Source organism: Eumetopias jubatus, unplaced genomic scaffold (genome assembly GCF_037043125.1).
Source record: "Eumetopias jubatus isolate StellerSeaLion01/CBP00866 unplaced genomic scaffold, mEumJub1_p1.0 scaffold_14, whole genome shotgun sequence".
Lineage (NCBI taxonomy): Eukaryota > Metazoa > Chordata > Mammalia > Carnivora > Otariidae > Eumetopias > Eumetopias jubatus.
The window spans coordinates 23,421,263-23,436,168 of NW_028274820.1; the positions used below are offsets into that span (position 1 = coordinate 23,421,263).

General features: G+C 37.9%; 2 protein-coding genes across 2 annotated transcripts in view; one reads left to right on the top strand and one right to left on the bottom strand.

Moving 5' to 3' along the window:
- The window catches only part of CCDC146 (coiled-coil domain containing 146), a 103,223-nt gene that overhangs the window by 18,303 nt on the left and 70,014 nt on the right, over positions 1-14,906 (top strand). The gene's annotated exons all lie outside the window — the stretch shown is intronic.
- Positions 4,986-8,914, bottom strand: FGL2 (fibrinogen like 2). Its single transcript, XM_028117909.2, has 2 exons — positions 8,150-8,914; positions 4,986-5,864 (listed from the first exon to the last, which is right to left on the bottom strand). Exons 1-2 carry the CDS (start codon positions 8,763-8,765, stop codon positions 5,158-5,160), a joined length of 1,323 nt encoding a protein of 440 aa, XP_027973710.1. The 5' UTR covers positions 8,766-8,914; the 3' UTR covers positions 4,986-5,157.

Sequence of the window (14,906 nt, forward strand, 5' to 3'; positions counted from 1 at the left end):
CACAAAGTTCCTCTGCAACTTTTCAGACAAGAGTAAATATATAAATATTATTTTACAAACAGTAATATTTAAGGTTTCCACGTTGCAGAATAGGGTTTTTGGTAACTGATCTATCTCTGGCTTTCTTGAAGACTGTCTGGCACATAGTATACACTCAATAAATACTTTTTGAGTGAATTACACCTGAATCCACTCCAAGATTTCTATCTCCGTAAGTCCTTTAGTTCCAAGCCATTTCTGGCTTCTTAATTTTGGTTACCATGAGCTGCTGTCGAAACTAGGTTTGTGTCAACTAATCAAACTATTAGAACCGAATACATCTGCTCAAGCTAGCCCATTGAATCCAGAACCTCTGGTAAATATACCCATATCAGTGGATTCAGTCACATCTGAAAGTCTGTTTTTTCTTCCTTAGTCAAGCAACCTCAAAATCTGTCTCCACATGTCTTCCCCAGCTTTCTACTGATAAAAATTAGCAAATTTGTGTAAAGGCTTCTCCTCCAATTTGACTTCATAATTGACATGAGAGCATGCCCTGGTTACCGGTCTGGAGAGGCCAAGGAGTGGGATGAAGGAGCCTAAGGGACAATTAAGATCTCTCTCTCTCAGAAAAGAAAGCAACACTGTCTTCCAGCAGGATGAGCCTTCTCAATGTGGGGGAGGGAGGGGCCACTTCAAGGAGCAAAGGAGGCTCAGTCACATTTGGGAGTTCAGGGGACTGAGTTCTCCAAAGTAAACCCAATTTTCCTCATTTCTAGTCTCACTTCCAACTCCTCCCAATCAATAAACAAAAGAAACCTGGCACAGATATGATTCAGTAGACATTGCATTTTGGCAAGACCCAGAATGAAATGAGTTTGGATTCAGCCATCTCTGCCTGTTACCTCTGGGGAGAGGGAGGAGATTGGAACTGAAGGTGGTTTGCAAAGGGTAATTAGTCTAATTGCAATGTTTTTAAATTAAAGCATTCATGGATTTTGTATGATTAAAATTAATTTCAAAATTACAATACGGTATAAGAAGTATGAAAAAAAAATCTTTTTTCTTTAGGAACACAGTCAGATAGACCAATCACTGCTCTGGTACTGCCACACCCCTCTGCATGACATGTATCCAGAGGCATGTTCCCAGAACTCCTTCTAAAAGCTTGCCAGTGTATGTACCCAATCCATAGCATATCTGATCCTCTCTTGCCATTTCCTCCTGGCTTCAACCCCTTCTCACCTGTATTCACAATCTCCCAAATCCTCCGATTTGACGGTATCTGCTTCTTCCCCAGTTATAACTCTAGCTTCTTCACACTACAGCTCTTTATCTATGGTAACATACTCATGAACCATTTTGAAGAACAACACTGTCTCAAATTGGCTCTACAGCCTAGCCAAAGAGATTGATTTCAAGGTAGAACCCTCGTTGAATAACGTAATGTATAATAAGGAATATATAGGATGGTATAGGACCCAAGAAGAGAGGTACCAACCCCCTCCTAATGTTATCAGAACAGATTGCCCAAAAGAGATAACTATTTAGGATGATGATGATGATGATGATGATGATGATTATACACACACACACACACACACACACACACACGTTCTAGGTATTTCATATATGTTATCTCATTTAATCTTCTCAATAACTCTATCAGGCAGATTCTTTTTCCACCCCCAGGCAGATTCTACTGTTACCCATTTTGTAACTGAAAGAACCAAGGGACAGTGAGATTAAGTGACTTTGCTTGTGATCACACCGCTTACAAAGGGTGGAGCTGAAATTCAAATCTAGCAAGACCAGCTCCTGAGTCCCTGCTCTGATTCATGAGTGATAAGACAAATCTCAGCAGGGGTTGAGGATGGCATTCTATCTAGACCAAGGGAACACTATACACAAAATAGCGAAAAACTCAGAGAACATGGGGATTGTTTGAGAACAACAAGGAATTCAGTATGGCAGGAGTATGTGTGGTGGCAGAAAAGGATAGTGAAAGGGGTGGCAGAGACCAATCCATGAAGGGGCTTATTTGCTGGATTTTTATACAATAGGAAATGAGGGGTTACTGGAATAATACAATCAGAATTGTATTTCTGAATAGTCCCTCTGACAGTGAAATGGAGGGTGTTTTGGAACAGATTGAAACTGGGGGCATGGGTTACTCTGAGAAAGCGTTTGCATTATCCAAAGGAGTTGATAGGGGCTGAGCCAAAGGAGCAACATTAATGATGGAAAAAGATGGAGCTGAGTGCTGCAAAAGGAAACTGAAACTTTTGTATTTCCAATGTGTCAACAGTATTCTGGAGGGAAATAAGATAATGGTGTTCCTGTATTTGCCTCTGTCTTCCTGTTAACGAAATAGAACTCATTAAAATCTTTATGGAGTCAAAGGTAAAGCCTAATTAGGTGAACACTATGCAACTTTTCAGACAAGAGTAAATATATAAATATTATTTTACAAACAGTATTATTTAAGGTTTCCACATTGCAGAAATAGAGGTGAAGATTAAATCTTTTATTTTACAGGGTTGTTAAAGACATAAACCTATTTATACATAAAAGAAAATAAGAATTCTAAACAAAAGCTTATCATGACTTTATCTATCACTTTAACTTTTAAAAACTTTCCTTGAGCAGCCATTCAAAAATAAGGACCAACAAATTTTGTTACCAGGATATCTTTCATGCTTCATATATTTAAGCTCTTTATTTTACTGGACAGATGTGTCATTAGTTCATTTGAAACATTACTGCTTATAAGAAAAATGTGATCTTTCTTCTCAGCATTGAGTGAATTAGTTTCACTTGGAATTTCTAAGGACTAATTTTAGTCAACATTTTCAAAGAATGATAAAGGTTAGAAATAAAGTCTTAATTAAGATAAATATTAGCCTTTAAAATGGAACCAAGACTGAAATATTTGTTAATAATCAATCCACATTTATGAACATTAGCATATATTAGTGAATAGTTAAGGCAAAAGACTCCCAGATATAATCTGTTTCCATCAACATGTTAAAGATATCAAAGTATAAAATATATTTTATAAATGACATGAAATGATTTCAAAAAGAAATTTCTATGTCACAGAAATTTTTATTAGAAAAGTACCATAAAAGTATAATCGAAAATAAAATTTGATCCTTTGAAATAAGGTAGAAAGATAAAAGGACAAGCTTTTGAATATTTACCTGGGTTAATGAATTATTTGCCAAATCTCATGAAATGATACCTCGTTCCCATTAAGTCAGTGGACACTCACTATATGAGCTCTTTTTCTTTAGAACTGTTATTTCATGAAGAGTCCATTTTTTTTCTTTTTTTCATTGTGTGAGAAATAGAAGTTTGAGGGGATAAGATCCTGCCTGACGAGTCCATTTTTGATCACAGAAATTTACTGAAACCTACACATATATTAATAATTACATATAGTAAATGAAAATCCTCTTATCTGAAATAAATACACTGTATATCGAAATCTTCATAATCTTTTTTTAAAAGAAAAGAGAGAGAAATGAAGAGTAAATCGGTTACATTTACATCTATTAAACTATTGAGTAGATATGAATCCTTTGAAATCTATAATGATATTTTACATTTTGGTCATCATAATTCTATCTGCATTTCTCTTGCTTTAACATTTTAATAGTGTTCGTAATAACCTAATTTTTATCATGCGTACCTGAGAACTTTGTATGTCATATATTTTTTAAAGAATATCTTGCTTCTTTTTGGTTAGATTTTTCTATAAAGGGCAATATTTGAAAAAGTTAATTTGTTACCTAAAGCAACTATCCTCCTTAATCATTTTCAAAGGAGTAAAGTTGCATCTTCATGAGTTTATTTTGAAAACTTGGTTACTGTAGTAGAAACAAACTAGAAATTAAAGATTAAATATATTTCTATGGCTCACATTATTTTATTCAAATTTTATTCTAGAGTATTTTTTTAAATGTTCAACAGAATACTACTGTTCTCTCTGAAATGATCCCTTTTTACAGTGATGAAATTTAACACACTACTTTTTATAATGTTTTAAAAATGATACCCACACTCCAGAATTAGTGAATTATAAAAGTGTCAGATATTTTAATTTGGTTAAAAAAATAAACACCTGTATTTAAAGCTTTAAAAAAAATAAGCAATACACCAGTTAGGATTGAAATACATAATATTTGAACTACTATATATTTCAAAATTCATACGTCCTATAAAACTTAGCTTTCTATGAAGTGAATCACTTAATGAAATTATTGCTTTGGATATAAATGCTTCGGCCTTCAGAGTATTCTAGTCTATAAATAAATGCTTTATTCCCCACCCACACCTATCCTTCCAAAAGAAAGCCTACTAGTAGTCACGCACAGTAGTGAGCAATCTTAAAAACTATTGTGCATACAGAGCAAAGGAAGCTAATTTTTATATTAAAGCAGTTTTCACCATGCAACACCTAAATAGTTATTAACTGTGAATTAATTACCTTGAAACCATGGTCTTTAAGGTTGAATTTTCTGAATGCTTTTAGGAGTGACATTATGCTATCACTTTTAAAATATTTTAAATGACAAATATGTTACATTTCACAAATAGTACCTGAACAGGTTTAATTCTATATATTTCCCTTCATCTGAGAACTAAAATGCTGTAGGGTCTTCCTGAACCAAAGTAAATGCCATAAATTGAGAAAGTTTATCTCAGAATGAGGATTAGGGTATTCAGAGACAAAGAAATATCCAATAACTGAGGACAGCCTGAAAAGAGTGATCTACCATTAACTGTATTTAAGTCACAATAAAAATTCAGATTACTTGTGTAAAAATCCAGCTTGCTAAATAAACAATGATTTCATAATTATAGTGAGTAATACAAGTAAATAGAAAACTTTTAATTATAGAAGTTAAGAAAATCATAAATCTACTTGTGTAATTCTCAATAATCCCACTTGCTTTGCAAGTATTCATTTGGATAACAGTGTAACAGCAACAAAGAACTCCTTTAAAATGTATATTTTTTCAGCTTTATTTCAAATGCTGTGTAGCATAAGAACCCACTGCTTAGAGATAAATTTTTAGTCACAGAAAAGGAGTATGAAACATATTCCAAAGTGCTAAAGGAATTAATTGCCCTATTAGGTAATGAATACTCAGAGGAATGAGCATTAGTGATTTATGGCTTAAAGTGCTTGGGTCTAATCATCATTTTGGCCTCTTTGAGGGAGGACTTGTAGCCACCAGGCTGTGCCTCACTTATCCCAGGCCAGGTGCCCCAGAAAATCCCATTACGGACACCTCTGTATTTTTGGTGATAATATTTGCCATTTAAGTTTGCAGAAAGGCATGCATCAAACCACCAGCCTGAACTGTAATAGAGCCCACAGTTCCCAGAGGGATATCGATCATTGTCCCTATCTGGGGTGGTGAAGAACTTCAGATCATGGTTGTAATGTTTACTGAAATGTAAGGCATCTCCAGCTGTGCCATTATAGTTACCGATGTGTAAACGGTATCTGAGAAACTCACTGGCCACATAAAACTGATCATACAAGGCATAGAGTTTGACACCGTTAAAGTCTTCAAGATCTATTCTTAGAATCATTTCCTTACTCTTGGTCAAAAGATGAATTTTATCGTTCCCCAGCCAAAATTCTCTTCTGAGGTTTCCAAAGCCTACTTTGTAGTCTCGCCACATTCTGGTGAAGTTGGTGCTTCCGTCGAGACGGGCTTGCAGCACTGTCCAGCCTCCCCCCATGGTCTCCATGTCACAGAAAACTTCGAAGCTACTATTTTTGGGATCTGGTGTAACTCTGTAGATCTCACTGCTTCTTTGGCCTATTGTGTAGTAGTCAGAGCAATCTTTATATATCAGATGTTGAACTGAAGGGGCAAGAAGAGAAAGGCATTGGATTCTGTTAATAAAAACTGTGCATCTTAAAAATTCTTTATATTTACAAAAGCAGTTTGATAATTCAGTCGAAGGTGTTAATGAAACCCTGCTCTGCAAAACTCACTTGAGCCTGTTTAGCAAATGTTTGTTAAGGCCTCAGAATAAGAACTTGGTGCTATAAAAGCAGACAAGGCTCTCCAACGTGACTCTTGGTTGGTAATCATAGTGATAATGTTCACAACGAACAACAACGAGACCCCCATCAATAAAGTAGTTTTAGTAGTTTAGTTAATATTTAGTGAGTGCTACTTATGTGTTCTAGGCATTCTGCCAAAGACTTAACATTTTCACACTTACTCTGCACATTGACCTTATGATGTAGGTATTACTTCCAATCTGTAGGTGAGGATATTTAGGCTCAAAGAGAATCAGTGGCTTGCCCAAGTTCACAGAAGCATCAAGTGGCAGAGCCAGGACCCATACTGAGATCTGGCTGGCTGTAAAGGTTATTCTTGTAACTACTACATTCCTTGGTCCTAAAGGTCAGATGCTTCCAACTTCCCAGAACTGCATTCCACGTATACAGAAAAAGCACAAGTTTCTTTTTTTTTTTTCTTTTTAATTCAAGGTATTGTTTTATTTGTTCCAATACGCACCATGCCTTCTCCCGAAGGGAGCATATCTTTTTTTCAAATGACAATTTGGCATGTATTAATATATCATTGAAAAAGCACAAGTTTCTATGTCCTTTCACCTCAAGGGGTTGATACCCTCCTCTCTCATAAAGTTTTATAGGATATATTCCAAATGATGTGTTAAAATTCTAACGTACAGAATTGATCATAAATTCACATTTGTTTTCCTTGCTTGACAACTAAATGAAGAAGATCGAGTAAAAAAAAAAGATTTTTAAAAATAATATACCAGTATTCTTATTCTGAATTTATTATCTGGAAAGTATTTAGCCAGTGTTTCATATGTTTGGTTTCTAGAAAGAAACAACAGGTGGTTATGTCCAGGGCAAGTATAATAATCAGTTAACATGGTTCTGTAGGAATCAAATACAGATATTTACTCTCAAATATTTCTTATAAAGATCTGGGCCAGATAAGGTAAATTTAATATGAGCTACTCAGAGGCACAAAAAATCTATTCATGTGTGTTTAGAACTCACAGTATTCCAATATGTCCCCCAAACTTTCAGTACAAAGATAGATGGTAGAAAATTGTGCATATCATTACAAGGTGCCATGCAGCATCAAATCTAATGTGTGCCCAGAGATGGCACTAAGACGTGAGCCTCTGCCTTGCAGTGCAGGATACATTCAGATACAGCCTGCCAAAAGTATTAGCAACAGTGGTCCTTGAAAGCCCTCCCTACCTTCAGATCCCTGGCAGATCCCCTAGGGATGGAGCACGCATGAGGTGCTTGTTCCAAATGAATGTGACCTCTGTCCCAGGCATCATGTCCCTCCAACCTCACACTCATGGTAAGTGGAGGTCTTAATGCAGAGATGGCTTTCCAAAGTGTAGCAAGACCATCAGGAGCAGTGTCCCAGGAACTCAGGTACAAAGGCAGCATTTGGAAGAACCAGTGCCACAGCTAGAAGTTTGTGGGCATCGTGGTAGTAGTTAAGTAGTTAAGAAGTAGTAGTTAAGTCTGTGGTCTTCTGGTATGCCAAAACTCTCCCCTTAAAATGTTTTTGGACCACTCGAAGCAAAAAGTTCTGCACACACATGAAGCCATATAGATGCTTTTATTCCATCTATAAAATCTCCTGTTTTCACTAGGTATTTGGGGTTACCAACTGTAGATAAGCAAAAATCTTTCAAAGATTCCTTGTGGCCACATGAGAAGGAGCAGTCAGCCAACCACAGGAAACTTGAGTCCCAATGAACAAAGCATAACTGGAAATATTGCCTTATCTCTATTGTTTTCAAACATTTCAGTGAAGAGGTAAGTTAAATGCACTGAAACATTAAGAACTAATATCTCTCTACTCCAGTTTTTGTGTAGCTCTGGCATTAGCAAATAAGCTCCTTGAAATTGGAAGTGCTTTCACAGGATACAGAACTAATTATGATTTTTGTAATTAAGTCTTATATAATTTCTGTGGCCACATTTGCAAAGATATTAGCTTTTCCTCTACTACCTTGATGACTAAAAGGCTTACTTATTTCCTCTGTCATGTATTTAACTTATTTGGTCAGGTTAATGTTTACTATCTAGTTGTATAATAGTCATGAACAACTGGTAAGAATACATTGTACATACCTGGACGTGACTGTATTTGTTCTTGAATGGGACACTTAGACGAACACTTGCCATCCAAACTATTGACAACTGAAGTTAGATTTGCCACTTTGCTATCAACATAATTTTCTATGTTGTTCATATTTACAAGATTGAGCTTCTCCAGGCGACCCTGAAGCAGGTCGATCTCCTCCTTTGCATTCTTTAGGTCAGAGGACAGCTTGTTCACCTCACTCTCTAATTCTCGAACTCTGTTGTCATCGGCTTCTCCCTGGGATCCCGGGCTAGGTGACAGCAGTCCATTTCTGCCTGGGTCCCGGCTGTCGTCAGCTTGCAATTTGCAGTCCTGGCAAGATTTCTTCAGGCTATTTACCATTTCCTTGAGGTTCTGGACTTCCTTGAACACCTCCTCGATCCTGCCAAACTGCCTGGGGAGCTGAATCGTCAACGGGGGCAGGCTCACCTGGTAGGGGCATTGGCCGCCCTCGTCGCATTTCCCTCTGCTTTCTAGTCGCACCGGGCAGGCATCCCTGGCCGTTTCATCTTTAATTTCCTCCGTTTCATTGTTTGCCACAACCAACAAGCTGTAAGCAGCAAGGACAGCCGAGCTCAGCCAGCACAAGCTGGCTGGCTTCATGTTGGTGGCAGCGCTCACCCCAGGAGGGAGCGTGCGGGGCCGGCGCCGTTTCAAGAGCCGCAGCTGCCTGCCTGAGTCAGGCGTTCTGTTCTGTGTTCTCAGAAAAGGGCGGGAGCGCTTGCATCACCACTTTCAGAAACACAGAGGAAGAGGAGCCTGTACTCTTTACACGCCGCTTGCCAAGACCTGGTATTGATTCTCAGAAGAATACGCATCAGAATTACCGTAGTTGATTGGATGCGCATATCCTCACGTTTCACTTTTATCATTTAGTTTCTAAAGCACACAGACACACACAAATCTTGGATTTCACAATAATTACCCTCGAAATCAATTGTACTTCATGCCATCGGGGGAAACAAGCTTTTAAAGATAAAAACTAATGTGCTAGTTATCCAGAAGGAAGAACAGAAAGTTTACAAAAATGGAAATGGTCTTTTTTTTTTTTTTTTCCTTTTTAGAATGGGGTCTGAGGATTCTGTAAAGTTTTCATGTTGGACTTTCAGGTGAAAACTTAAGCACTTGAAATTTGGAAATAGGCCAAGAAGTGCAGCTTTCTGACTCATGCCATGCACTTTTGTTTCATCTATTTGAAAAAGGGAAGAAAACTGGTAGAGAGAAAGGGGTTGATTTCCATTCCTCTGGCCCTAGCACAGTGCAGAGCAAATGTCTGTATGACAAAAACACATTTAAAAGTACGTCATTGCCTTTCGCCAAAACCAGCAGCCTTCTCCTTCGCCTTCACCATTTTTGTGATTGTGAGGTCGGTCGCGTCCTACAGTTGCCCACGACTGCATCTTTGAACTTCCCCGGCTCTGTTCTGAGTCCCCTCCTGTTCCCAGCATCTTCGCCTTCCCTTCCCACCGGCAACCCCGTGTCCGCGCTCTCTGCCTCCCACGGTGGGTCCCTCTGCCACTAGCTCGTCTCTGCCTTGCCCAAACACATGTCAGCACTCATGCCTTTTCAAACTTTTCTTGGTTTAAACCTTTTTGCGCCGTTTTCAACCTTTTCTCCTCAAAAGCTGAGGGGCCGGAAGGCAGAACAGCTTCAACTGGAGAAACAACCTACTTTTAATTTGTTTTGCATCTTGGCATCTCATATCAGGTTTTTTATTTTAAAGAGGATTTTTTCTGGCTTTAAAAATAATATCAAAATAATTGATATAGATAAAAACCCAAATTCTTTATTGTATTACTCAAGGTACTCTATAATCTGTCTCCTATTTATTTCTTTAAATTGATGTCTTGTGACTTTTCCATATACCCCCTTCATTCCAACCAGGTACCCTATTCACCCTAACTCTTCATGTTCTCTAAATGTGTCAGGCTCGCTCTACACTTTGACAATTGTATTTTTTCCTGAATACTTGGAAGAACTGGCTTCCACCCCTGGATCTACCTCTTATTGGCAGTATAGATCATTACCTTTACTGAGCCTTGGTTCCTATAGCTGTGAAGGGGGTATCTGGCTATTCTTCCCTCATACGAGAATGATAATTATAAAAACTTTTGAGTGAAGTGTGTACCAAATGTGGTGTTATAAGTGTAACATTCTTTCTCAACAAGTTTATCAAACACATTCTGCACACGTTATGCCTCATTTTCCTCCATCTTCTTCCAGCTTTTTAAAAAATGAAGTTTGTTTTCTCTTCATTCCATTCAGTGCAAACCAATTTAGACAAACTCTTTTAACTTTTTGACTAAAAATATCTAATTAACCTTTTAATTTCATTTTCTCTCCTCACTTGCTTTTAAGCTGTGATACTCTCCTGTTTTGAGGGGAGAAATAGATGAATGAATAGATCATTTTAAAAGAAAGAGAATGATGATAATATAGGTAATACATAAAAATACTTTATAAAGTAAAAACATATAGGAATAATATTTAGTTTAAGGTACATTACTAAATGCCCTTAAGTGGCTAGGGTACAATCTATGTATTTAGCCAGTTATTTATTAAGGACCTTCTATATATATTGAGCACTATGATAGATCATTTCTAAAATGCATGCCATGGCCTCATTCATTCATTCATTTATTCATTCATCCACCATCCCTCCATCCCTCCTTCCATCATATATTAACTGAGCATCCTTTACATGCAAGACACTATTCAGGCACTAGGCTACACTAGTGAACAAATCAAACAAAAATCCCTGTTTCCTCCTTAGGCAGGGCTGTTGAGGACCTTGTATTTTCTTCACTCTGGACTTTGAAGTAAATCATAAGCACATTTAAAAGTTTCTGAATCTAACAAAAGTGCAGCTTTTGTTTCATCTCTTTGAATCAAGGATTTGCTTTTCCAAGCACTACTGCTGAGTCTCGGACCTTGCACCCCCACCTAGCCAAGGGCCAGTGGTATGGTTCCACCTAAAAAGCGTGGATGTGCTATAGGAACTGGCTCCTGTCCCTTGAGGATCCATAGAAAATTCCCCAAATAAGGGTAGAGAACTGCTTTGTTAGTTCTCAATGACACTGGCAGGTGATCCTCTGGGTTCTTTTGTTTGTTTTTTGTTTGTTTCTGGGTTCTTAATTTAAAAAATCACTGGTCACTTCCTGCAGGCAGGCCTTAAGTGACTACAACATGAAAGAGGTTCAACCTGACTAATGAGTTTATAACCAGAGAGGGGCCAGAGAGGGTGTGCTACAATTATTCGAGAAGCTTTCACCAATACTATGTCACTACATCCTCCCATCTCTACAGTTACCATGTGCACTTGCAGATGAGCAAAGAAAGGGCTCAAAGCATTAAATACTTACCTGTTTTACAGGTTTTTTAAAAAAAGATTTTATTTATCTGACAGAGAGAGACACAGCGAGAGAGGGAACACAAGCAGGGGGAGTGGGAGAGGGAGAAGCAGGCTTCCCACTGAGTGGGGAGTGGATGTGGGGCTCGATCCCAGGACCCTGGGATCATGACCTGAGCAGAAGGCAGATGCTTAACGACTGAGCCACCCAGGCGCCCCTGTTTTATAGTCTTTAAGAGACAGAGTTGGAATTTGAACCTGGATCTGACTTCAAAGTTCATGTCTTTTCTCCCATGCCACACTGCCACGTAGGGAGAAAGATAACACTGGAGAGGTATATTCGTACCATGTTGTGGAGAACCTGGTGCTTAATCACTGCTTAGATCAATGGGGAGCCACTGAAGGTTTTTGAGCAAGGGAATAATATAATCAGTTAAGCACTTTAAAGAAATTAATCTATCAATGAAATTCTCGAGGCCCTGGAAAGGGAAAGATCAGGCAAGGAGAGCAGTGTAGAGGCCGTTTAGATAGTCCAAGTTTTTGTTTCCCAGAGTGTGTTTCCTGGAACATGAGTAGCTAGATGCTGATGAATAGAGTTTCAGGACAAGCGGATCTGAGAAATATCAGTCATATGCTAAAGTGTGTTATGGCTGGCCAAGAGGAAAGTGATGGTTGCTGCACTTTTCAAATGTTAGTTAGCAGTAGGAACCTTCCCCCGCCAGCCCAGGACCATTTTTAGGAATGGATCTTCTACTAGAAACCAATAGGAAATGGGAGTCCTAGGTGAGAGGTACTAGTGTGATGGCAGGAGGGGTGGTAAAGTGTTTGCAGACATTATTACCAAGGAGTGACAGGAGCCATGAGATCTGATCACTGATCAGAAATGGAGGGAAATGGAGAACTATGAAATATGACCCTGGTTGACGTTAAGTAATGTGGCAATGAGAGTAAGGAGTGAGCCACAGGTTGGGAAGAGTGTAGAAGTATCAGTTCTGAATACACTGACAAGCCGTTAAATAGGAGTATCTACCGAACAGTTGGACATCTAGAAATGAAATCCTCAGGATACGTGTGGACATCAACTTGAAACCACAGGACCCAAGAGGATGGCCAAAGAAACAGGACAAGGACCAGAAGAGTGCAGTGTCGTGAAGACTAGGAGAGAAGGTTTCAAGCAGGCAGCTGTCAGATAATCACAAATTTGAAGAGCTTTTTGTCCTCAACGCCTGTGGAATTCCCATCATCTGACCTTCACGTTTTCCCTCCTCCCTTTTGCTGGAAAGTCTTTCTGGATTTTCTCATTTCCAGTCTGCCCAGACTTGAGTATCATCCTCTGACTCTTCATGGCAGCGTCAGAATCTTCCCTTCTTCCCCACATCTGCCTTCAACCCAGAGCTGACACGTTATGCCCATTTACAGATTTGTTTTTCAGATCTAAACAAATTATTTAGCACCAACATCTGGTGGAATTTCCATAAGCCACGTGTGAAAATTAATTGTATCAGTCTATAGTCACAACATATTCAGACTTCTTTATTGTTTTCTTATTCAAAGTATATTCAAGGGAGGATCTGCATTTACTGTATCTGGGTCAGATTTCAAAAGTAAACTTCCATTTCCTCTAATGCCATTTTTTTTAAAGGAAACACTTTATGTCTCTATTTGTACCAAAGGAAGTCAATATGACAATCATTTATAGCATTGAGATATTTTCACTGATTGTACATGTATTAACATATTTTAGTTTCTGATTTATTAGATTCCAGAGCATTTGATTATACTTTAGGGAATATGTCCTTTTAGGATAATAAAGAATTTAAAACATTCACTTTTTAAACTACATGATTTGAAATGTCAACAGCAAATAATGTTTATTTTAATATTCCTTAGCGGTCTTAGTCCTTGTTCATCATAAATTTGAAAAAGAACTTTAAACAATACCCTGATTTCAGCAACCCACAGAGAGATCAAGAATTGCCTGATTTGGGTTAAAACTAGAATAATGGTTCATAGTTTCTTTGAGCTGTCTTGCAATTACCTCACTAGCATAGATGCAGACTAGAAATCCCTCTAGTATGGACCTACTATTAAAGATCCATTTTGTGAATCCTTAAGGGTTGTGGTTCAAAAGAAGTATAGGGCAGAAACATCCAAGGCTCCACTTTTTATGAGACTACAGAATATATAGTTATTTGACATGCTAGTGGGCCCAGATCTTCAGTGGGGTAACTCAGGGCTCCTCAGCTAAAATTTTATGAAACTGGAATATCCCATGGGAGTCTTGAGATGTCCATCAGTCATTATCTATCAACAGAATCTCTTTTTACCATGTACCCTACACCAAGCCAGGGATCATGAAGGATCCAAGAGATCCATGGGTCATGACATCTAATTTTGCTGTCATCTAATTTCCAGAGACTTAGAAAACTTCATATAACGAATGTTGGAGAAACAAAATCTATTTATTTTTATTTATCAAAAATTGATCTTATTTCTTTTTATATTCCTGAAACAAAACAAACAATAAAAACATAGTAAAGAAATCGTGAAAATCAAATTGTGTCTTTCTTTTTGTTTCAGATCATGGCTTTCTGCACCTTCTCTTTGTTTCTCATTGTTTCTGGTAGTTATTTCCTATAAGATCACTGCAAACCCTGAATTAGCGAATACTGAACCATTGATCCCAGGGGACATACTGGGTTAGGTTTCTGTGAGCCTCTGGTCATATTTTTGTCAACTGATCAACACATAACCTTGTTTTAAATGGGTTTCTGTTTAAAAACATCTTATTCTATATTGTTGACTCATTCACATGGAACTCACGGCCAAGATAACTATAATTCACGCCTGAAGGGATCTTACCTAACACAAGTATTTTCTCCATAAGGTGCCTCACAACTTTCTTGTACTTAGGAACACCAGGCAGCCCTTCAGCACTAAGCTCAGGGGCCCTTTTCAACAGTGAAATCACCAACAAAAGGCACAAAACTGTGGAAAATATGACCCTTAGACCACAGAAAGGATACTTGTTTACAGTATGAGAGCTGAAGCAAGCCAGCAGAGTGTTGCCTTCTTTGAACTCACCTGCACGTTGGGCAACTCAAAATGTTCACCATTCTAGGGATGTCTACAAATCCCCAAAGCCTGCCAGTATTATCTTGGGGTTACAAACAAATTTTAATGAGCAAATGAATTTGCAAACACACAGTCCATGAATAATGAGGACTGAATGTATACTATTACAAAATCCATGGCTTTAAATTCTTGAAAATATCTGTTCATTCATTCTAAGTTGAGATGGTTAATTTGGTTTTACCTGTTTCAGCACTTGCTTTCCTTGGGGTATTGGTTTATTTGGCATTTTAAAATAATATATAAATATAAATTTATATTAT